Source organism: Macrobrachium nipponense, chromosome 1 (assembly GCF_015104395.2).
Source record: "Macrobrachium nipponense isolate FS-2020 chromosome 1, ASM1510439v2, whole genome shotgun sequence".
NCBI classification, from domain to species: domain Eukaryota; kingdom Metazoa; phylum Arthropoda; class Malacostraca; order Decapoda; family Palaemonidae; genus Macrobrachium; species Macrobrachium nipponense.
The window spans coordinates 154,094,612-154,121,254 of record NC_087200.1 but is presented as its reverse complement, the minus strand read 5'-3'; the positions used below and the strand labels follow the sequence as shown (position 1 = coordinate 154,121,254).

Here is a 26,643-nt window from a genome sequence, read left to right as displayed (position 1 = left end):
ATGTCAGATCGCTCTGTTCACAATATAATTCGATAATATGGTAATAATACATGCAATATGATCAGATACAGTAAAACCCAGGCAACAGACTCACTCACTCACTCTCTCTCTCTCTCTCTCTCTCTCTCTCTCTCTCTCTCTCTCTCTCTCTCGATTGTTTTTCAAATTACGGATGAAGCGATTGTAAACCTGTAGTACACACATAGGAAACAAAATCAAGAAATGGCTGATTGCCGATGTCATTTGCCATCACTATAAAAAGAAGAAAAAGAAAGTGCAGGCGAAATTGAAGTTTAAAACTAGCAAAATCACACAATGCTTATACAATCAAGAATTGTGCCTCTTTTAAGCCCAACTTTGTTAATTTACAAGAAAGTATTTAAATTACATATCTTCCACCAGCCAAGTGTAATGGCAATGAAGATATCGATAGCCCAATCAGCCGAGATTTTGAGAATGCAAACAATATCAAATGCAAATGGCATACGATGACAATGCTTATATTCGGTAAAATACATTTGACTTTTTCAAATTATCATTTTCTCCAGAAAATATGTTTAAGCTTATAGTCCTTTTCGGTTTTTAGAATTATGGATAGAGATCCTACTCTTGTAACAAAGTGAGAACTCGCTCATCCTAACATCTAAGTATGGTAATAATCCACGGTTGTTTTGTTCACAGTATCAAAAGTTGTATCACTAATGATTCACTTGAATAACCTATGGATTTTACCATTACGTATTAGGTTACAAATGTTTTGTTTACAGTGTTGATAGTTTGTTTATAGTTGTGACTGTAGCAAACTATTGATACAACTATCAATATTTCAAGGGTTAGCCTATCATTAAAAATCTCACAGCATTTTAAGGTTGTCACAGAATGCCTCTTACATTATGATTTTCAATTTATGGTTCTTAACGTTTTCCTCACCAAATGAGCATCGGAACACCTATCAGTGGCGACTGACTGAACCACGTTTGTTTACAAAAATCATACGATTTCCTTGGGTCGGTTTCCGGATTTTTGGTTGAGCTCATATGCAACATTTACTCAAAATTTTCTGTTGAAATCCGATTATTTCAAGTTTTAATATGATCGAGGTCCGGGTTTCTACTGTGTTGATTCTGGAACATTCTCAAAGGTTGTCTAACATCTCTACGTCATTTTTACTACCTCCATTTGCACAGCACAGGGTCTTTCTAAGATGCTGATGGGGAATGACGGTAGATGCAGGAGATGTCACTGATGGAGGAAGACTTGGGGAAGATGGAATCACAGACGGGAGAGGGGAAGGGCTTGTTGTTTCCAAGGAAGAATTATTACCTTTCATATGCTAATTCTTCTTGTATAAAGGCCCACGGGGGTGCCTGTCATCCCTTACAATCAATACAATAGCCATAATACCAGAGATGGGACTCGCAACACTAGTGAGACATAGAAACCAAGGCACAGACAAAGGTGGTTGTCCATGTGGTTTGCAAACCATGAACGAAAAAATCACACTAATGATCTCCAGCCCATAAATCTCAAAGTTTCTATAAATTCTTCATTCACCTGGCTACCAAAGGTACAAGCAAAAAAGATTGACTGTATGCAGCAGTGAATACAGGAATATGCAAAAAAAAAATTTTGGCAATGAAAACATAAGACCGTCAACTAACAACCGGGCACTCTGACAGCTGAGAACACAGTAGATGAGGTAGGCCAAATTAGTGATTACAGTAACTACTTGTACACATTTACGTAATTTGATACAGTTCAAACAAAGTTTAAAGTGTAAGTAAAAAAGTTGTGTGGAACGTCTCCTCTCTTCCGCTGCAAAACTTTGAATTTTTTAGCATTCATCACTTAATGCTCTTGTGCTTTTTGTAATTATGTAATGTTCAGTAGGCAGTCCCCGGTTATTGGTGGACTCGATTAATGGTTTATGGTGCCATAATGCGACGAGTTGCGGTTATCGGTACCACGAGGTGCCAATAATAGAGTTAGGGTACCATACCAAACCTAAAAGAGGCGCCATTAAATATCAGCGCCATAAATCCCCAAGTTTCAGTTAATGGTGGTTTTCGTTTATCAGCACCCCGCCAAGAATGGAACCCCTGCCGACAACCAGGGACTGCCTCTATAATTTCTAATTTTATTAAAAATCATAAAATTGTGGGATGAATGACTTAGAGAAAGGTACAAATTGAAAAGGTTTTAAAAATTTTGGTAAACAAGCTTTGCACCTACGGATCAGGAAGGGGATAGTATGCCCACAAACTTGCTTTGTGAAGTGAGTAACGGGGAATCAGGGTAGGTGACTTGATTGTTCTGAATTTTGTATCATTTGGCAATTTTCTCAAAGAGCTGTCAACTGATTACACATCTACCATAAATATGATAATCTGGAACATGAATATCTTCTTGTCTGCCTTATCAGCTGAATTTGCAGTGTTTTGTTTTTCAACTGTCAATGAAGGATCATAATCCAACAATTTAGCCAGACCTGACTCTGACTATCCAGACATCAAACAAATTAGACCTTTTGTTATTATGAATGCAGGAAATTTACCCATATAGCTTTGGCTCTTTCAAAGTCAAATTAACTGTTTTAAAGATGCTGGTATCTGTTAACTAGATGGAGAAATTAATTTTTCTATCGTTTTTGTTTGTCAACTCATACTGCACTGACTATAGCCAAATGGAATAAAACTTTGTTATTAAATTATTGGTGAAAAAATGGAACAAAACAAATAAGTTTGAAGGCTTAGTCCAAGGGAAACAGAAGGAAAGTAAAAGAAAAGCAATGCAGCCATGGCTTGAAGATACACTGCAAAACTGTTAGCTACGTATCCACTCACCATACAATAACAGGGTCCAATCAAAATAATTTTTGATCCAAATCAAATGAATAACAGAGTGAACTGTCTCCCTTTAGAGGGGGGTACACTGACCTATGATTGTTTCACAGTATCTTTCATTTTGTTACCGACACATCACTTTGACATGCCTGCTGTACATATTAAAGAATTCAGAATGGAAGGTTTGTACATGTGGTGACATATCTGCAGTACATAAGTGGTCTATGTTTACAAAATATTTTTGTTTGATATACTACAGTATCAATACTGACTAAACTAACAATATTTTTTCTGGGCTCAGCCGTGTCGCTCCCGTGAAATATGTCTGCTTTAGCAATACATATATATATATATATATATATATATATATATATATATATATATATATATATATATCTATATATATTATATATATATATATATAATATATATATACAGTAAGTCCTTGGGTTACGCCGGTCTTGACTTACTATGTTTCGTGGTTACGAACGCGCCCCCATAAAAATATAAAAAATAATATTTTGCGTCGTTCCGTCTTACGCGGTTTAGCGTCGTAAGCGACGTAAACAAACGCGAACTAGTTCCGGGCACATGGCGGAAGAATACGCTTTGTGGGGGAGAGTACAGCGTCGCTTCGCTACGCTCATTCCTCGTCCATACGCCATTTTGGTTGTTTACACTGCCTCTCTCTCCCTCGTGTTGTATCGTTTTTTTAACTTTTTGCTCTTTGTTATGGCTCCCAAGCGCAAGGCGGACTCTTCTGATGGTAGTGCATCGAAGAAAAGAGGCCATCACCATGGAAATTAAAGTGGACATTATAAAGCAATCTGAGAAGGGAGAAACGCCAACAAACATTGGCCGCTCGCTTGGCCTTAGCCGTTCGACCGTTGCTACCATTATCAAAGATAAAGAGCGCATCGTTGAACATGTGAAAGGATCTGCTCCTATGAAAGCGACAGTGATAACTAAGCAGCGTAGTGGTCTAATAATTGAAATGGAAAGGTTATTGGTGCTTTGGTTGGAAGACCAAAATCAACGGCGTATCCCAGTCAGCCTTATGGTGATTCAGGAGAAGGCGAAAAGATTGTTTGAAGCGTTGAAAAAAGAAAGTGGGAGGGAAGTGAAAGTGAAGAGTTTGTGGCTAGTAGGGGTTGGTTTATGCGATTTAAGGCTCGGGCTAATTACCATAACCTTAAAGTGCAAGGTGAAGCTGCTAGTGGGGATGAGAAAGCAGCGAGTGAATTTCCTAAAGCGTTGTCTGAGATAATTAAGGAGGGGGGTTATTCTGCTCAGCAAGTGTTTAACATAGACAAGACAGGTTTGTTTTGGAAACGTATGCCTAACCGCACTTACATCGCCAAGGAGGAGAAGTCAGCACCCGGTCATAAAGCCAGCAAGGAGAGGCTAACTTTACTTCTTGGGGGTAATGCTGCTGGCGACTTCAAACTGAAGCCCTTGTTGATGTATCAGGCTGAAATCCAAGGGCACTCGAGGGCATTTGGAGGGGTCAACTACCAGTAATTTGGAAGTCCAACAAGAAGGCATGGGTGACACTTGCAGTGTTTGAGGACTGGTTCGTAAACCATTTTGTTCCAAGTGTGGAGCGGTATTGCGCCTCCAAGGGTATCCCCTTTAAGGTGTTGCTAGTGCTGGACAATGCCCCTGGACACCCTGCCCAGCTGGGAGACTTCAACCCTAATGTCAAGGTGGTTTACCTTCCACCTAATACCACGGCCCTTTTACAGCCTATGGACCAAGGAGTGATTGCTTCGTTCAAGGCCTACTACCTACGAAGGACAATTGCTATGGCTTTACAGGCAACTGAAACCAAGAAGGACTTGACTCTGAAGGACTTTTGGAAATCCTACAACATCCTTGATGCTGTAAAGAACATTGCTAATTCCTGGGAGGAGGTTAAGCAAACAACATGAATGGTGTCTGGAAGAAAATTTGCCCTCAATTTGTGAATGATTTCCATGGGTTTGAGGACACAGTTCAGCTAGTTGTCAAGAACGTTGTTGCCCTGAGTAAGGATATCAATTTGGAGATGGAGGTTGATGATGTTACAGAGCTGCTGGAGTCTCATGGCGAGGAGTTATGTGCTGAGGACCTGATACAACTGGAGAAGCAGATGATAGAGGAAGAAGAAGAAGCACCCACCCCAGAGCCTAAGCTTTCACAAGGCAGGACTTGACAAGATGTTTTTGCAGAGTTGCAGCAAGCGTTGTCAACTTTTGAGGCTCAGGATCCCAACTTGGACAGGTTCACTAGGGTTTCCAGAGGCGTCATGGATTTGATGCAGTTTGTTACAAGGAGATCTTGGGATGAAAAGAGGTCGCTCTCTGTTCAGACTAACCTGGAGCAGTATTTTAAGAAGGTAGAGAGGCCTGCAGGAGATCCTGTACCCTCTACCTCAGCTGCCTCTGCTAATCCAGACTCGCCTGCCCCACAATCTCCAGCACCTTCTGAATGTTCTGCTAACCCAGACTCACCTGCCCCAGTATCCTCCAGCACCTTCTGTAGGTTCTGCCTCACCTAAAGACTCACCTGCCCCAGCATCTCCAGTAGTATGTTCTGCCTCACCTCAAGAATCACCTGCCTCAGCATCTCCAGTAGTATGTTCTCCTCACCTCAAGAATCACCTGCCTCAGCATCTCCAGCATCTTCTGGAGGTTCTTTTTCTCTTCACTAACCTCCCCAGTCTCTCCAGCACCGCAGCTTCCTCTCCAGTGTGCAAGCCAATCAAATTAATAAAGGTAAGGAATTGTTCTCTCGTTGTTATTGATAGGTATTTACATTAAATCAATGTGGTATTTTTTAATGTTCCGAACTTACGCTGAAAATCGTGTTACGACGCATCTTAAGAACACTTATCAACGTCGTAAACTCGAGGGACCCCCCCTATATATATATATATACATATATATTCATATATTTACGTCCCGGGGACTGTGTAAGAAATAAAACCACCCGGAGCTTTATGACCCGGGGTGGGGGGTACACGGAGTAACCCGGGACGGCCACATGAACCCGCAAGTTCCGTGGCAAAAAGAAAAGAAAATAAAAATAAAAAAAGAGAACTAAAATAACAAATATCATATCTCCGCCTACGGAAGAGTAACTTCCGTAAACATAGCCCTCAACGACTACCGGAGAAGCCGGAATCTAAATCCGCCTTATGCGGAGAGGGAATGTTTTAGGCGGATGGATGTAAGCTCCGGGAGCTGAAAGAAGCAGAGCGCAACAAATCCACGGAAGCCGAGGCTGCATACGCAAAGCAATCATCAACTCCGGAGGCGGTCGGCTGAGAAGCGACACCCACTAACCTAAGGTCCTGGAGGACCCTCTACATCCCCCCCTCCGCTGATGGGAACGGCTGTCAGCAACAACCGAGGCGAGAGGAGCACCCAACTACTGGGGGCCCCACGTGAGGGGGCGGGCTGATGGGGTGATGATCACGTGAGCAGCGTACCCTCGCAAATAAAAGATCACGAGGAAAACGCAGGCATAGCCTATGTAGGCTAACCGACCTAACATCCAACATATACATAGAGAAAATAAAATCAATTACTTAAAGCTAAAAGAAAATCATGCTTTAACACGGGGGAAATGAAAATAAACTTACGTAAAATATAAAACCGCAATGAAGGCCACTCGATAACTGTGGGCGCAAAAGGGAAAAACTACTTGCCTACTGACATAACGATAAGAAACGGCAAGCTGACGAAAAGAAAAAAGGGAAAATTCTTGAATGAAATAAACCAAACTTAATAATAACGGGGGGAGTGGATAAACCGTGAAGCACGAAATAAAGAAACGTGCTCGAATGAAGACCCCCGTGAAAAACATGAAAATAATTAAAATAACAAAACATAAGCGAAAATAGGATCGACTAAAAACTGCCACCAAGAAATAAATAAATAAATATATGTACTGAAATATCACAAGTTACAAGCAGAGAGGAAGACCACTCGAAATCGGTACAATTCAAGGATAAGCCGTAAAGGCGACTTGCCGCCCGCCCGCTACTTATAAGTGACGCCTAATAAAATCCTAAATAAAGGCAAAACGAAAGGCAAATTCACTTTCTAAATATTGAAAAAGGGCGGAACCAGTACTTAACTTGGGTGAAGAGGTAGATTGACGATCCGCAATCAAGAATAAAAATAAAAGAACAAATAGCTATATTCGAACATACGAACACGATATGGCTATCGATAAGTATGACGTCACAGACGCCTTCAACGGGGTAGCTAGGTGTGACCTATGGGTCGGCTCCCCGTATTTAGGGTCTTTTGATGAGGAAACGACTAATTGGAGGGGTTGCTGTGGTAGTGTTTAACACATGCCCCAGTTTTATACCAACACCTTTTATATAGGTGAGCGAGTCAGAAGCTTCTGACATGTCCAATTTAGCAGTTCTCTGGTATTATAGCAATATTTTACTAGAAATAGTGCTAAAGCAGACATATTTCACTGGGCGACACGGCTTCCTCGCCCAACACATACACAGGAAGAATATAAAAAATTAGAATATTACATAGCAAATCATATATCTTTGGGAGTCTTTATCTTAATCTTAATATTTTTCTTAAAATAACTGACTTGGCTCTAATCCACAAGCTGTGTCAACATACTGACAGTGTTATGGAGAAAGATGGGAGAATTTTAGTATATCTCACAAGTAACTGAGAAAAGGGAATAGTACAAACAGCATTTTTCTAATTAAATCCTGTTGCTGTTATAATCCACTAAAGAATATGGTCCATGGCTTAAGACTCAGGATATTACTGAATAGTTCACATCAAACTTGAGCTATTTAAAAGTTATAAAAAGTAGTACTATAATAAAAAACAAACATCCTTACCTGGGATAAAATGATGCATTGAAGTTAATTACATGATCTCTCTGTTCTTCCCTTACACTTTTGTTATTAATTGTATTCAAACAGCATTTATGGGGTCCTGAAGGTATGCATACTTCTTGACACAGGCACAAAATATCATTTCCAAGTCCATTTTGCTTAAGTTTATTATTATTTTGTATGAAACTATTTCTACAGTTATTTGTTGTTCCACTTCCCCAACAAGGACCCTTTGAGTGAGAACACAGTTTTGATTTACTGAAATATGTACATACATCACTGATTTCAGAATTTTCTTGAATATAATTCGGATGAGGGCTGAGCAACTCACTGTTGTGGGGTAATGAGTTTCTGTTACCTTGAAGTAACAATATGTTGGAAAATAAAAACTCTGAATGGACACAATTTCTGTTATTATGAAATATTGCACGATTAAATAATTTCAAGCTTTTATTACTACATTCTCTGGGGCTAAATGAGTAACTATTAGATTTTCTAATTGAGAGCACATGATACAAAGGATCAGTAGGTGGACCTGAAGATATGTTGGGTGGGTTACAATCATAATCTCCGCGAATAGATTGACTGTGTTCAAGATATCTGTGCACTGACTGACTAGCATTATTGTTCACTTTTTTATTTCTCAGACTAGACTGTGTCATAACAGGGCAATAGGGAGAATCGGTATCATTTGGCATCTGACCACATTGCAAAGGAGAACTTGATTCTGAAGCTGGGAAATGTTTTGAAAATCTTCTGCTCCAATCCCCTCTGACACGCATCAGTATAGTAAATGTATCAGCATATTCCGAAGGTGGCTGTGGAGAAAATATAAAAATAAGAAATTAAAGCTGCAGGAGTAACTAAACTTTTCTTTGTCACAGAGAATTAACATGAAACAGAACTATTCATCACCTGCAACTTCTCTTAAAGAGTTGATTCATGGTTATATCACTTGATTCTACTGTGAAATATGATTTTTCTTCTCATACATGCAATCAAAACTAAATTAAATATAAGAATGCAATATTTGAAAATAAGAAAAAAAAAATTCTATTTTATTTTAACATTTAGCTGAAATGAGCCTTACACTTTGGAACAAAGTGACGATCATATATGCAATTTACATAGAAAAGACCTCAGCACAATATGAGTAAAATCCCTCCATCTTTCACTTCTTCCCATAAGAAAGAGGCTTTGCTCCACAACGAGGACATCTGTGTTTAATCAGATGGGTGGAATGGGGGAGTTCGGCAAAGAAAATGGATTTTAATTTTTTAAAAATTGGTTTAAATGGTGGAATACTGATTAGGTGAGTGAAAGGCAACTGCACAGCAATTATCCCATATAGTATATGTGAAATAACTTTAGAGTTTCACTTTTACATTGCTGAAAATATGAAAAATCAAATTGTAAAAGTGAAAAAAGGAAAAATTCTTAAATTTCACATTAAACTTTGCACTTGGTTGCCTCCCCAGAGTAGTTCTAATCATCTCTGTCCACTGTTTCCCCAACTCTCCTATACTGCTCACAATGAAGTCCTACTGAAGCATACCCTATACATAATATATTTTCATACAGATTTTAAACATAAAAGCATGAACATCTATAAAATTGACACATCGATCACTAAATTTGCACTTTTTTGACTTGATATTTTTGGAAGAGCAGCAGGCAGTAGCGGACAAGAACGAACATGAAAAAACATCCTCTGATAACGTGGAGGGCAGTTTCATAAGCTGCCTTTGTATGGTATTTATGTAAAGAAATATAAATACCATATAAATAATACATTTTCATACAAATTTTAAACATAAAAGCATGAACATTTATAAATCAACACATCGATTGCAAAAATTTGCACTTTTTTAACTATATTTTCAGAAGAGGGCAGGCGGTGGCAGAGAACAGCATCATGGGCATACAGGCAGTTCCCGGGTTACGACGGGTTCGGCTTACGATGTTCCGAGGTTAAGGCGCTTTAAAATTATATTCATCAAAAATTATTTCCAGGGTTACGACGCATGTTCCAGGGTTACGACGCCTACAAAGCTGATCTGGCACAAGAAATATGACATCAAAAATGCAAATTAATCAATATTTGAAGTTTGTTTTGATGCAAATGCAATAAGAATGCTGTTTACATAGTTTTTAATGCACCCAAAAAGAACAGAACCCCGTCGTAACCCGGGGACTGGCTGTATAGTTTACCCTAATACCTATGCAATAACTCAATAAAAATTTTTACGTAATATCAGTTGCATAACCTTTATGGTCTGAATGGTATTTCTACAAATGTATGTACTCTTTAGACATAATGGCACTTGCGGCGCTGTTAACTGAAAATTGTGCCGTAAAAAATACCTTATTTTTTAATTAATATTTTTCATGACAGCTGCAAAACCGATTCGATGCTAAGTGATTGTGCCGCTAACTGTGGGCCGCCTGTATAAAAATTTTAGCTGGTTTTTCTTGAGTTTTAACTAACAAAATAGGCAGTTTTAAGTGTTTTTATAGGGGTTCCAACTATTCAAGGGTTCTAACTATTTGTCGGGGGGGTCTGATAAGCATCCCTGCAAATACGTGGCGACCACTGTATCCATACCAAGAGCCCAGTAAAAAAATTCTGGGGAAACAATTTTTAAAATTTCTTATCTCTTTTTGAAGACAATCATGGAATTACATACAAGGCAGTATTAATGGAACCATTGTTTTATAATTTTGTGATATTACTCTAGTATATAAGTTGTCACTTCCTTCTGTAGTCCTTTGTACTACAAAGATCCTCTCTAGAAGGGTTCCAATCACTTGGTACCTGAACAAGGTGCTCTGACTTCAATCAGCCCTTCAATTCAGTAGGCCTGATACAACAATAACTCACAAGCTACAGTATGTGTTCTCCTTGATTGCATTAGCATCAGGTGCGCTATCAGCAAACTGGGCTCTCTTAGACAAGGACAATACATCATGCAAGAGGCTAACCCATTATGCCCAGTTCAAGCACCTGAGGTTTTACCTAGAGGTCATGGCAGACATCCCAAAAGGTCCATTTTTTCCTAAACTCTAGCAACACTTGCTACGAGCTCGAACAAGTTCGACTACACTGTGTATCAGTAGGTGGCATGGATAGTCTTGACCCGTAAGCGCTACAGCGGCAAACTATAGGTCTTCCTAACAGGCAGGTATGCTAACTATCGCTGGGGAAGGTTTGACAATACTGCAACCATACCCAGCATGCATATGTAAATCACCACAGAACTTCACCCTAAAAATCTTGAGTTTGAACTTAGTTTCTTGTTCTTTGCTACTAAACCTAAAGGTATTTGGAATAAAGAATCGGGCCTTGAAACTAGTGGCTTGACCCTGGACCAAAAACGTTTTCGGTTTGTTGGGATTAAAATTCAAGAGCTTTTCATCACCTGTCAATTTCTTTGTAAAGCTCCTTAAGAACGAGACAGCAACTATGCTATAAAAAAACAGGTTTTGACGTAGGAAAAACCTATTTTTGGTGGACGCTGTTGAGTCCTCAAAAACATCCAACTTCCTTGACAAAAAGACAGGGGATTTGGGTAAGGGATCATCTTGCATTGACCAACAGAAAGGAATGGCGTCTTGGTTAGATTTTGGTCATATAGAGTGGACCCCTGTATTCGTGTTCTCCGAATTCGCGGATTTCTCTCTGGACCATATCTACCCATTATTTGCGGGGATTCCCCTATTCGCGGGCTTTTCAGGTGAAAATCGTCACTAATTAGTGTATTTTGATGTTACTCTCATGACTAAATGCATTTTTATGGTACAAAATTGATCTACTAATTTTCAAATATTAATACTGATTAACCCTCTTACGCCGATTGGACGTATTAAACGTCGAGTCAAAATGTCTCCCGTATGCCGATTGGACGTATCATACGTCGGCTCAAAAAAGTTTTTTTTAAAATTCGCGGAAAAATACTTATAGGCCTACCAGCCGAAAACTTTTGAATCACGCGCCTTGGGGGATGCTGGGAGTTCACGGATCAAGGCGTTGTTTTGTTTACAATTGCTACGCAGGCGCGCAAGCGCGAATTTCTTTCTTATCGCACTAAAAAGTATCAGTGACACATCTCAAAAATTATTTCGTCACTTTGACATAATTTTTGCACCATTTTAAATTATCCTTTACATGAAGTATTATATATGAAAATGTGCGCAATTTCATGTAAAATACAACAAAAAAATACTCATGATTGTAGCTTTTATCAGTTTTGAAATATTTTCATATAAATAACAATAAGTGCAAAAATTTCAACCTTCGGTCAACTTTGACTCTACCGAAATTTCGGGAAACGCAATTGTAAGCTAAAATTCTTATATTATAGTAATATTCAATCATTTGCCTTCATTTTGCAACAAATTGGACGTCTCTAGCACAATATTTCGATTTATGGTGAATTTATGAAAAAACTTTTTCCTTACGTTCGTGCGATAACTCTTCCGATAAATTTTTTCGTTCGATTGTCCTAATGTTTGCACCCTTTTAAATTTGCCGTTACATAAAGTTTTATATATGGAAATGTGCGAAATTTCATGCACAATACAACAAAAAACAATCCATGGTTGTAGCTTTTATCAGTTTCGAAATATTTTCATATAAATAACGTTAAGTGCAAAAATTTCAAACTTTCGGTCAACTTTGACTCTACCGAAATGGTCGAAAAACGCAAATGTAAGCTAAAACTTTTATATTCTAGTAATATTCAATCATTTAACTTCATTTTGCAATGACTTGGAAGTCTCTAGCACAATATTTCGATTTATGGTGAATTTATGAAAAAAAAAAAACATTTTCCTTACGTCCGCGCGGTAACTTCCGAAAAAATCAGAATTTTTTTTGTGCGATTGTCGAAATGTTTGCACCATTTAAAATTAGCTGTTACATAAAGTTTTATATATGAAAATGTGCGCAATTTTATGTAGAATACAACTAAAAATGATTGAAGGTTGTAGCTTTTCTCTTTTTTTGAAATATTTGCATATAAATCATGATAAATAGAAAAAAAATCAGGTTCGGTCAAATTTGACTCTACCGAAATAGTTGAAAAACGCAATTGTAAGCTAAAATTTTACGGCCTAGTAATATTCCGTCATTTTTCTTCATTTTGAAACAAATTTGAAGTCTCTAGAACAATATTGTGATTTATGGTGAATTTTTGAAAAATATATTTAAGTTCAATCCGCGCGCCGATTCGCGGCCGCAAGTCTCCGAAATATGTACATCGCATTCTCCTAATGTTTGCTCCTTTTCATATTAGCCGTATAGAGTTTCATATATCAAAATGTGCGCAAATTCATGAAGAATACAATAAAAAATAAGTGAAGGTTGTAGCGTTTTCCATCTCCGAAATATGTGCATATAAAAAAAAAATATATATAAAAATTTCGACATTCGGTCAAATTTAACTCGTCCGAAATGGTCTAAATCTGCAATTCTAATCTAAAACTCTTACAGTATTGTAATATTAAATCATTTGTCTTAATTTTGAAACAAATTGGAAACAGTCTCTAGAACAATATTTAGAATTACGGTGAATTTTTGAAAATAAAATTTTTTTACGTCCGCGCGTTACGAATTCGTACATCATTTTGTGATAATATTTTTCCGGTGTTGCTTTTATTGTTTTACTATGTATTATATATCAAAATTATTGCAATTTAGTGTACAATACAATGAAAAAAAAAGTAACTCGTTAGCTTTGACCGTTTTTTCCACAGCGTGATTTGAATACAATTATCTATGAATTTTTTTTTTCCGCTACCATATCTCGCATTATTTACATATGATAATGATATTATTTTTCATTTCTGATGATTGCATACTAAACTTCAGGCAATGACAAAAAAATGAGCCAAAAATGAACTCTTAATCTTTAAAATTAAGTGCGCTGTTATTTTTTGAAAAAATTATTTTTTCCGCTTCTGCGCTCACTCCAAACCGGCGCCGGCATACAGGAGAGGTTTTGATTTTTAGGGGTTCGACGTAAGAGGGTTAATACTGTATTAGTAAGATTAATACGATTAAATGATATCACATAATATAAAATAATTTCTCTCTCTCTCTCTCTCTCTTACAGAAATGTATGTTTTTTTTTGTATGATAAATAATTGATTTACTATTTTCAAATATTAATATTAATGTATACAGCAATAATATCAATTCATTAAAGAAAATACTAAAGTGAATTAGTAAGATTTTAATTTATAAATTTGAAAAATTATGTAACAATGAAGGAAATCCCAGTATTCTCTCTCAAACTCCATGTACTAAAGCTGTCAGATATGTCAAGTAATGGGACGGAGGGGGAGGAGCTGTTGTGTTGTTGCCACCAAGTGTTCATACAATTTCTCTCTCTCTCTCTCTCTCTCTCTCTCTCATTTACTGAGACTCGAGAATTTTTATAGTACATGTACTATTTGTTTTTAATACTTTAAAATAATAATAATAATAATAATAATAATAATAATAATAATAATAATAATAATTAATAATAATAATAATAATAATAATAATAATATAGTAATAATAATAATAATAGTAATCATCAAGGAAATAGATACCCTAATCCAGACTGTAAGGATTGTATCTGGGGACATCAGGATGGAGTTTGGAATAGAAAAATGCGCCTTAGTCAACATACAAAAAGGCAAAGTAACGAGAACTGAAGGGATAAAGCTACCAGATGGGAGCAACATCAAACACATAGATGAGACAGGATACAAATACCTGGGAATAATGGAAGGAGGGGATATAAAACACCAAGAGATGAAGGACACGATCAGGAAAGAATATATGCAGACTCAAGGCGATACTCAAGTCAAAACTCAACGCCGGAAATATGTTAAAAGCCATAAACACATGGACAGTGCCAGTAATCAGATACAGTGCAGGAATAGTAGAATGGACGAAGGCAGAACTCCGCAGCATAGATCAGAAAGCCAGGAAACATATGACAATACACAAAGCACTACACCCAAGAGCAAATACATAACACGAAAGGAAGGAGGGAGAGGACTACTAAGTATAAAGGACTGCGTCAACACCGAGAACAGAGCACTGGGGCAATATCTGAAAACCAGTGAAGACGAGTGGCTAAAGAGTGCATGGGAAGAAGGACTAATAAAAGTAGACGAAGACCTAGAAATATACAGAGACAGGAGAAAGACAGACAGAACAGAAGACTGGCACAACAAACCAATGCACGGACAATACATGAGAGAGACTAAAGAACTAGCCAGTGATGACAATTGGCAATGGCTACAGAGGGGAGAGCTAAAGAAGGAAACTGAAGGAATGATAACAGCGGCACAGGATCAGGCCCTAAGAACCAGATATGTTCAAAGAACGATAGACGGAAATAACATCTCTCCCATATGTAGGAAGTGCAATACGAAAAATGAAACCATAAACCACATAGCAAGCGAATGCCCGGCACTTGCACAGAACCAGCTACAAAAAGAGGCATGATTCAGTGGCAAAAGCCCTCCACTGGAGCCTGTGCAAGAAACATCAGCTACCTTGCAGTAATAAGTGGGGACGAGCACCAACCTGAAGGAGTGATAGAAAACGATCAGGCAAAGATCCTCTGGGACTATGGTATCAGAATGGATAGGGTGATACATGCAAACAGACCAGACGTGACGTTGATTGACAAAGTCAAGAAGAAAGTATCACTCATTGATGTCGCAATACCATGGGACACCAGAGTTGAAGAGAAAGAGAGGGAAAAAATGGATAAGTATCAAGATCTGAAAATAGAAATAAGAAGGATATGGGATATGCCAGTGGAAATCGTACCCATAATCATAGGAGCACTAGGCACGATTCCCAAGATCCCTGAAAAGGAATCTAGAAAAACTAGAGGCTGAAGTAGCTCCAGGACTCATGCAGAAGAGTGTGATCCTAGAAACTGCACACATAGTAAGAAAAGTGATGGACTCCTAAGGAGGCAGGATGCAACCCGGAACCCCACACTATAAATACCACCCAGTCGAATTGGAGGACTGTGATAGAGCAAAAAAAAAAAATAAATAAATAATAATAGTAATAATAATAATAATAATAATAATAATAATAATAATAATATTAATATAACTGTAATTACAAAATTCATATTATGTGATAGTATTTTAAAGAAATACAATAATCTATCCATTTCACTCTTTTAATTAAGGATAACTCCTCTCTCTCTCTCTCTCTCTCTCTCCTTTTGCCACACAGGATATGTATATCATCGGGTGTAACTCCCTCCCTCTGTTTCGCTGGAAGCGTTATAAGTATTTTCTGAGAGAACAGAGATAAACACACTCTCTCTCTTTACTGAAATGAAAGAATTTTTATAGCACTAGTATGTAAAATGTTTATTGATATTTTCTGTTGTTATTAATAATAATAATAATAATAATAATAATAATAATAATAATATAATAATAATAATAATAATAAAACTGTAATTACAAAATTCGTATGTGGTAGTACTTTAAAGAGATAAAAATTACCTTTCCATTTCACTTACGTACGGATAACTCTCCTCTCTTACTGTGATAAGAGAATTTTTATGGTAGATGCATGTGTTTATTAATATTTTCAAATAATCATAATAATAATAATAATAATAATAATAATAATAATAATAATAATAATAATAACTAATTTCAGATGAAAATTCTTCCCTGTCTTTTTCTGTATCAATTTCCCTACCTTCTCATAACTCCAGTGACGCTCGGAGCTGGGAAGCTGTCACACATGTCAAGTAACAGTGCCATACAATGGTCAACGAATTTAATGACTTGTATGCAATTTCTCTCTCTTTCTCTCTCTCTCTTACTGAGGAGATCCTTTTTATGGTACATGTATGAAATAAGTTTATTATTAATATTTTCCAATAATAATACTATATGTATAATAATAATACTACAAATGTAATTACAAAATTCATATGTGAGTATTTTAAATACAATAATCTATCCATTTCACTTTTAAATAGTGTAAGGACAACTCTCTCTCTCTCTCTCTTGGCTGCAAGTTTTAGAAGTACGTATGTATGTACGTATATATACCTTTAAGAGTACTAATGTTTAGGATTACTTTGAAATTATATTGATACAGTCTCTAAGATTAATACATTAATATGATAATAATTTAAGGTAAATTTGATGTAGGATGTTACATAAGGTTTACATTTGGTGTTTCTGTTTCTTCCTTCTTTCATCTCTCTCTCTCTCTCTCTCTCTCTCTCTCTCTCTCTCTCTCTCTCTCTCTCTCAGCAAAAGAATTAATATACAGACAAACATAATTGTTCAGTCCTCTCTTTCTCCCTCCTCTGGAATAGATATATGTATTTCTGGGCTCAGCTCGTGTCGCTGCGCGAAATATCCTTTAATCTATTATTTCTAGGGTAAATGTACTAACACATACCAGAGAATAAATAAAATAAAGAAAAAGGTCAGTATAACTGACTCGCTCACCCTCCGGGAGGGTGCGGGATTGAACACTAGGCGAGTGAGACCACTACCACGAGCCAAATGCCAATAGAAATCTCCCACTACAAAAACCCTCCAAGAGGGGAGCCGACCCACAGAGTGAGCAGCTCGTACTACTACTACTCCATCCCATGCTGCCGACTGCTGCGCCTCTGGTGGCCATCCTTTCAAGTTAGCGCACACGAGTCGGTTGTGATATTTTTCCTCTGTGTTTTTTGTGCCCTTTCATTGGATTTTCTATTATGGAGCGTGCAGCTATCGCAGCAGCTAAGTTAAGTACTCAGTATTTACGGTTAGTTGGTTTTTTCCGGCCCTGAGACAGTATTGCCGTTTTTTAGGTATAAATACATCTCGGGGTCGGAAGCATGGCAGCATGGGGGTTTTCTGCCTCGTGGTGGGTTCGTTCTTGGTCTCCCATACCTAGAACATCCCCTTATTTATATTCGCTCTATATTATTATCCGCTTTACTTAGGGTACGGTCTACTCAGGTTTGTCATGCATGCATGTATTTTACCTTACGTAGGCTTCTTCTATCCAGACCCTAGTCCAGGTTCTTAGTATCGGCCTCTGACTAGCTTTGAGTGGTAGACTTGCCTTCGGGTTAGTCGTACACTCCTGGATTTTTTCTCCTGCTATATTGTTTTCTTTCTTTCATTTTATTTATTTATACCGTGTATTTTGTTATAGTTAGGTTGATTGTTAGGCGTACTGGCTTAGCCTAGGTCCTGGCTCTTTGAGCCTATACTACCGCTCATCAGTTCGGTTGCTTCCCTATAGCATCTCTCTGATCAGTTGGTTTGGCACAGTGGGCTTATTGCTACCACTTTTCAGTTCAGTATGGCTCCCGATAGCATCTCTCTGATCAGTTGGTTGTCCTAGGCTTAGTTGTCGTATTTGGTTTTATTACCGCCTCGTGGTCACTTCGTGATCACGGGACAGCCAGAGCCTGTGCCAGTCATTCTCACCCACCCCCCCTCCCGCTCTTCCATAGAGTCGGGCGGGGGTGTGGGTCGGTCTGCCCATGCTCGTCCGCATACCCGAGCCTGCCTCCCTCTCTCTCCCCTCAGGCGGAGGGGCTAGGGAGTCGGGACAGACCCAGACTGGTCTCGACCTCTCCGGCTTCTCGGTACCGGCCGGGTGGTACGGAGTGGGGGGTACTGGCCTTTCCCCCCCCTCCCCCCCTCCGCGCTACCTTGTCGCTCCGGGCTAGCTCGAGCCTGTATGTCTTCTCGCCCTTTCCCACCTTACTAGGGCTCCTTCCTGATCGGAGTCCTGGTATCCAGCGGAAAGTTGTTAGTCCACCCAGTAGAGTGGACCGGAGCATACAGTGGGTCTCTGCTAAACCTTACGTATTGCTGAGTTACTACACTGCCTCCGCTACGCACTGGACTTAGTCCGGTTTGCTTGTGTGTTAGGTTTAAGTTATCTATAAGTTTATCTTAAGTACCTTAAACCATCCCCCCTCCCTTACATGTCTTACCGGATCTCTCCGGGATTATAGCCTATTCAGGCGATGCAGGGAGGGGTTATGCCCAAAATTTTTTCCGAGCTCCGGCATGCAACGATTCTTCTGTCCTTTAGGACTGTAAGTGATGTTTTTTTAAGATACTCATGTGTCTTCCCACTTACAGGCCACCAACTGTGAGCATCCGGGATGTTCCGCCACACTTCAGGACCCTTGTGGACACGAAGTTTGCCGGTCCCATGCTCCATGCGCGACTCCGCTCGGGGACATCCAGGTCTGGTACCATGAGACTGTACCATATGTTACGATCTGGTGAGCCAGCTTTTGGAAGGGGTAAGTATTCCATCTCCAGTAGCTGCTCCGCTTCTATTTTAGCGCTTAAGTTTTCATCATTTACTTTAACTTAAGGCATTTAGTTTAAGTTATACTTTAAGTTTTAGTTTTAAGTGATTCTTAAATCTAAACTACGCCCTCTCTTCCAGGCGCCGGCAGTAAGGGATACCGCACTGGCTACCCTGCGGGCCTGGGTCGGCGGTTTTGGGAAAAACGCCGCCAAGGGACAGCCCTACATCCTGGAGAAGCGGTTGGCATTATTAATCTTCCCCGGAGGCAAGGCGACAGGATACGTCGACCGGTAAGAGGCGGCTCCGACTATCGCCTTCATCCAACAACAGCTGGCTACCTCATTAACTGATCAAGACCAGGATATCTCTACGGATGTCGCGACCCTGGATATTAATGTTGAACCTATGGTAGGTATAGACGACCTGTTGGTCGAGGTAGGTAAGGTGGACACCCAAGGGTCACCCTTGGGCGTAACTGTTTCTTCTACCCCTGCAACCTCTCCATCCTTCCAAGGCTTTACGGGTGACGAAATATATTCTCCTCCTGACGCTTCGGTTAGACCTAAGGTCAAGGCTAAAGTGATGACCTTGACTAAGACGTCGTCGTCGTCTAAGAAGACGACTTCGGCTTCATCCTCCTCCCGTAAGTCTCCGGCTGGGAATCCCGGAGCAGCCAGGTCTAAAGCTTCTAGCTCCGGCTCTAAGTCCTCGAGGAGTAAATCCTCCAGAGAGAGATCTCGCACTCCGGCAGAGTCACCAGTTCCGCTACCGTTGGTTCCGATTCAGAGCCTCCCCTCCACCTCCGCAGCAGCTCCGGCTTTGGACTCCAATGCTGGCCTGTTGCAACAGGTGGGTGACCTGGTTGGGTCCCTAAAGAGTAGCATGGAACAAATGATCTCTCGTCTGTCGGATAGGATTACTTCCCAGGACTCCATTATAGCCGGGCTGAGAGAAGCTCCTCTAGCCTCTCCTCCACTTTCCAACACAAGTGGATCTCAACTTCCTCCGTATGACTCACTACCTCAGTTCTCTATGAACAACCCATGGAGAGTAGCGTCATACGCCCCCTTCCAGGACGGTCTCATCTCTATACCGGAATTTGGGACTCGAAGAATAGAGGACTTCGAGTTCTACCCGGAAGACCTCCAGCCTCCGTTCATAGGCTACGCAAGGCTCACGCCTTCGGCTATGGTGCGGGACGATAGGGTACCTAAGGAGACAGTCCTCTATTCACGAGACCAGGCTCAGAGAGAATGGCTCAGGTGTTTAGAGGACATGGATTGTTCTAACACCAAGATACAACCGTTTAAGAGTCCCTTTACCATTTTCACAATGGATGAGAGTACCCCGCTCCCGTTCCTAACCAAGATCGCGAGGTCGACCATCCCAGCGGCCCAGAAGGGGGAACCTATACCGCAGTTGAAGGAAGCAGATCCCACATCTCCGTTGCTCCCCTCAGTTGGAGAATTGTGGGAAGACTTGCCGAACACATTCTCAGCTGGCAAACTCAAACCGGACTGTGCTATGGAGCAGTTTGGTGAAAAGCTACCCAGGCTCCCAGATAGCCTTATTCAGGCTGAATTTGAGCAAAATCGCGACTAGCCAGATCCACAATCAATTCTATGGCTATGTCTGAGGTAGCTACCATGGCTTATGGATCAGACCGATTTTTAAGCTCATGACCAAAGCCCTGACTCAAACGGTACAGTCAAGATATGTTTGAGTTTGCCACTGCTCGACGAATTGTATGGAAGTCATGTCCTACAAGAGGCAACCATCCGGCATGAACCGAATAGGTTACTCTCGTCTAGCATCTGGGGAGCAGATCTCTTCCCAGAAGCTATGGTTAAGGAAGTCCAGTCAGAGGCTACGAGGTTGAACCAGAGCCTTAAGGATCGTTGGGGCCTTACGGCTAAGAGGAGGCAAGACCTGACACCTAAAGGTAAGGGACAAAAGAAACCCAGGCGTTTCCAACCTTACCAGAAAAAGCAACCACGCTTTCCTCAACAAGTTCCAGCGGTACCGTTAGTGCAGACAGCCCAACCCTCCACTTCTAAAGGTCAATCACAGCCAATTTATGTGATATCCCCTCAGCCTCAGCCCTCCACCTCTTACGCCATCTCTCCAGCTTACAATCAAGCCTTCGAGAGTCAAGCTTCTCAGAAGTATGACCGCTCGGGTAAGGGAGGCCACAGAGGTAAGCGGTCCTTTCGTGGGAGAGGATCGGGAGGCCCCTTTAATAGGGGAAAGCACTTCAGAGGAGGACGAGGCGGTTACCAGAACCAATGAAGAACTTCAGGTAGGAGGGAGGCTGTTTCACTTTCGCCACCGGTGGAACTTCAGCCAATGGGCTCAGAGCATAGTCTCAAAAGGGCTGGGTTGGAGCTGGTTGACGAACTCACCTCCAGCCAGACCTTTCCGTCAACTTCCACTTCCAAAGAATTGCAGAGTACGCGGAGGACCTCCTTCAGAAAGGAGCTATAGCGAGAGTCAAGAGGTTAAAATTTCAAGGTCGCTTGTTTAGCGTGCCAAAGAAAGGCTCACAAAAAAGAAGGGTAATCTTAGACTTGTCCCGCTTAAACTTAACCATCTGCTGCGACAAGTTCAAGATGCTCACGATCTCACAGGTGCGGACCTTACTTCCCCGTGGGGCCGTCACCACCTCTATCGATCTTACAGACGCCTACTATCATATCCCTATTGCAAGACACTTCCGTCCGTATCTGGGTTTCAAGATAGGAGACCAGACATTCTCCTTCAAGGTAGTTCCATTCGGACTCAACGTGGCACCCAGAGTGTTCACGAAGCTAGCGGAAGTGGTAGTGCAACAACTCAGATCGCAAGGGATTATGGTAGTAGCGTACTCGACGATTGGTTGATCTGGGCCCCAACAGTCGAGGAATGCAACAGAGCTACACTGAAAGTGATTCAGTTCCTGGAATATCTAGGCTTCAAGATAAACAGGACCAAATCAAGACTCATTCCAGAGTCAAACTTTCAGTGGCTGGGCATTCAATGGAATCTAATCCTCCCACACTCTGTCGATTCCATCAACCAAAAGGAAAGAAATAGCAAAGTCAGTCAAGCAATTTCTAAGTCACAAACTAGCGTCAAGGAGAGCTCAGGAAAGGATCCTGGGTTCTCTCCAGTTTGCATCAGTGACGAACGTCTTAATGAAAGCCAAACTGAAAGACCTAACCAGAATCTGGCGCTCGCGAGCAAATGTCAGGTCCAGGACAAACTATCCTCAGTGCCTCTGATTCTAAAGAATCGACTTCGGCCGTGGGCGAGAGTCAAGAATTTGTCAATGTCAGTACCCCTTCAGTTCCCTCCACCAGGGATCACCATCCACACAGACGCGTCCTTAAGCGGCTGGGGAGGGTATTCCCAGGTCAAAAAGGTTCAAGGGACTTGGTCACCTCAGTTCCGTCAGTTCATATAAACGTACTGGAGGCAATGGCAGTGTTCTTGACTCTAAAAAGGTTACGCCCACCCAAGTACTCCCACATAAGCTAGTCCTGGACAGCGCAGTGGTAGTACATTGTATAAACAGAGGAGGCTCCAAGTCACGTCATCTAAATCACGTCATGATAGCCATCTTCTCCCTGGCAGACAAGTTCAGTTGGCATCTTTCCTCCACTCACATAGCTGGAGTGAGAAACGTCATAGCAGACGCACTATCCCGATCAGTGCCCCTAGAGTCAGAATGGTCACTGGACAACAGTTCGTTCCAATGGATCCTTCAAAGAGTCCCAGGGCTACAGGTGGATCTCTTCGCATCCCAAGCGAACCACAAACTACCGTGTTATGTAGCCCCCAACCTGGACCCTCTGGCCTATGCCACGGACGCCCTGGCTCTAGACTGGAACAACTGGGAGAAGATTTATGTCTTCCCTCCAGTGAATCTCCTCTGAAAGTATTGAACAAACTCAGGACATTCAAGGGTCAAGTGGCTCTAGTAGCCCCAGACTGGCCGAAGAGCAACTGGTATCCTCTAATTTTGGAGCTGGGCCTTCGTCCTCTTCAGATCCCCAGTCCCAAGCTCTCCCAGTCAGTACAAACGAAGACTGTGTTCGCTTCCTCAGGGATTCTCAAAACCCTAACTTTATGGATTTCATGAAGTTTGCGGCAAAAAGAGATGCGAATATTGACCCTCAGAATATTCTATTCTTGGAATCCGATAAAAGGGATTCAACTTTGAGCAGTATGATGCTGCTGTCAAAAGTTAGCAAATCTTCCTGAGAGAATCGGATATTAGAATCATGACAGTTAATTCAGCTATATCCTTTTTCAGATCCTTATTTGAAAAAGGTTTAGCAGCTAGCACGATTACGACAAACAAGTCAGCTTTGAAAAAGATATTTCAATTTGGATTTAACATAGACTTGACGGATTCCTACTTCTCGTCTATTCCTAAGGCATGTGCTAGGCTTAGGCCTTCTGTAAGGCCTGCGTCAGTTTCATGGTTCTTAAACGATGTTCTAAAACTGGCTTCCGAAACCGATAATGACACATGCTCGTTATAATGCTCTTAAGAAAAACCCTATTCTTATTAAGCTTAGCTTCAGGAGCAAGAATTTCAGAACTGTCGGCTCTATCCAGGGACCCGGATCATATTCAGTTCCCTCAACAGGGGAAGTCCTACTTTCTCCGGAACGTAGCTTTTTAGCAAAGAATGAAGATCCTTTGATGAGGTGGGAACCTTGGAAGGTACTACCCCTTCCACAAGATGTATCTCTTTGCCCAGTTACAACCTTACGAGCCTTTCTGTCTAGGACCTCCTCATCTTCATCGGGTCCCCTCTTTAAGAGGGAAAAAGGTGGAACTTTATCCATTAAAGGCATAAGGCAGCAAATCCTGTACTTTATTAAGCAAGCCAATCCTGACTCTTTCCCAAAAGCACATGATGTCAGAGCAGTAGCCACTCAATTAATTATTTTCCAACATATGAACTTCGATGAGTTGAAAAAGTATACTGGATGGAAATCGCCGACAGTGTTCAAACGTCACTACCTTAAGTCCTTGGAAGCTCTGAAATTCCCAGCAGTAGCAGCGGGTAACATAGTTTCCCCTGACTCTAGCTAATTTGTAGTAGAAGATTCAGTCCTCCTTTCTACCTGCCTCACCCAAAAGTTCGTCTATTCCTACCTTGTTCATTTGCATTCACCTTGTGTCTTAGCTGCTTTTGTGATAGTGTAGTGGGTGCCCCTTATTGTCTGGTTAGGGACACTCACAAATGATTATAAACATTGATCTCATGGATGTTTCCCCTTATTTTTATGCTAGGGGATACATCATATTATAATGGTTACGGGTTTTGTATATTAAGTCATATACATTCCTTTATATATTATTATTGTTGGTTGTTTATATTAATTGCTATTATACTTTTGATACATGCTGTTACACAGATACCATTTGATACATGTAAGTCATTTTACCTGTATATATGTAAATTACCTTATGTTAACAAACATGATTAGATTTAAGGGTAATTTAAGCATATTTCTAATTTTATACCCCTGTGTATATGTATCTTTTAGCAATTATAGTCTATTTATATATATATTTTATCTTTTATTTGAGACCTATTCTGATTTATTTTATTTTATTTTATTGCTTTTGTTTACAATCTTGTGCTATTTCTCTGGTACGATTTCGCGCAGCGACACGAGCTGAGCCCAGAAAAGGGATTTTGACGTAAGGAAAAATCTATTCTGGGCGATTGGCTCGTGTCGCCAGCGAAATCCCACCCTACCCATCCCTTCGCCCAAGATTGTCTGCTAACTTCAGGATGGCCACCAGAGGCGCAGCAGTCGGCAGCATGGGATGGAGTAGTAGTAGTACGAGCTGCTCACTCTGTGGGTCGGCTCCCCTCTTGGAGGGTTTTTGTAGTGGGAGATTTCTATTGGCATTTGGCTCGTGGTAGTGGTCTCACTCGCCTAGTGTTCATACCGACACCCTCCTGGAGGGTGTGCGAGTAAGTTATACTGACTTTTTCTTTATTTATTTATTCTCTGGTATGTGTTAGTACATTTACCCTAGAAATAATAGATTAAAGGATATTTCGCTGGCGACACGAGCCAATCGCCCAGAAATAGATTTTTCCTTACGTCAAAATCCCTTTTATGGGAGGGGAAATAAGTGTTGCCTATAGAAGTTCCTTTCAATCTTTTGATATCGTAAGGAGTTATTCTCTCTCTCTCTCTGTTATTGGCTGTTTATATATTTCTAATGGTAAAATGTTTAAGATGATTTTGAAATGATATTAATACATGTAATACCAATTCAATGGTATATTTGATGTAGGATGATACTTTAAGTATACATTTGGTATCTAAACTTTCAAGACAGGCAGATATGGGGATTTTTAGAGGGGAGTTCTAACTATTCGCGGGTTTGCGTTATTTGCGGGGGTCCCTGGTACACATCCCCCGCAAATACGGGGGGAACACTGTATAAACAATATGACGGTACTTATGTACACAAACACTTCTTCTTCTTTCGGTTTTGACAAAGGTAAACTGAATATCGGTGTTTACTGAGAATAACAGAAAGTGCCCTCTTATCCTGAGTCCATTTATACTCTATCATGTGTTATAATATTTATCATTACAACATAATATCCCACCATAAGACCATTTACAAGAATTCTTTGACATTAGTCTGGTCACATGGAGCTCTGGATAGGCCAAGGAAAGGGTAATCCTTGAGGATTCAACAGTGACCACCAGAAACAGATTTTTTCTACGTCAAAACCTGTTTAGCATTGTTATTGTTTAACTTCATTAAACTTAATATTATTTGAAAATTAGTACTGTAAATTATTATTTTATCCTAAAATGTAGTAGTACCCTTAAAGATATATACATACACTTGCAACGCTTCCAGGCAAAACAAAGGGAGAGCGTTACCACTATGCTATGACATATGTATTTTATGGAGAGAGAGAGAGAGAGAGAGAGAGAGAGAGAGAGAGAGAGAGAGAGAGTTATCCTTATTTAGGAAGAGTGAAATGGAAAGATTATTGTATTTCTTTAAAATATTATCATATATGAATGTTTAAATTACAGTTATATTATTATTATTATGTATTATTACAAGTAGTCCCATGTTATCAGCAGACTCAATGACGATCCGGTTTTACGGCACTTGTCTTTCGTCATACAGTCAGCAATTTATGGTGCCATGACAGTCAGAGTTTCGGTTATTGGCGCCATAAAGATGCCCAATAATAGCATTATGGCGCCATAACATACCTAACAGAGGCGCATTAACTGGTTATTGGTGCCATTTCAAACGAAACTCGGTGCCATAAGCGCCATAAATTGCTGAATTTCGGTTATTGGCAGTTTTTGCTTATCAGCACCACCCAACCAAGAAGAGAACCCAGCCAATAATTGGAGACTGCCTGTATTTGAAAATATTAATAAACATATCATACATATATGTACCATAAAAATTCTCTCATCTCAGTAAGAGAGAGAGAGAGAGAGAGAGAGAGAGAGACGAGAGAGAGAGAGAGAGAGAGAGAGAGAGAGAATTACATGAACGTTAGTCAGCAACACAACACGCTCGCTCCCCCTCCAGTCACATTACTTGTCATA

General features: G+C 40.3%; 1 protein-coding gene across 1 annotated transcript in view; it reads right to left on the bottom strand.

The window, feature by feature from the left end:
- The window catches only part of LOC135218976 (NADPH oxidase 4-like), a gene marked incomplete in the record, with an annotated part of 231,949 nt that overhangs the window by 51,776 nt on the left and 153,530 nt on the right, over positions 1 to 26,643 (bottom strand). The window contains 1 exon segment of the mRNA XM_064255415.1: positions 7,711 to 8,525. Coding sequence (XP_064111485.1) covers positions 7,711 to 8,525 — 815 coding nt within the window.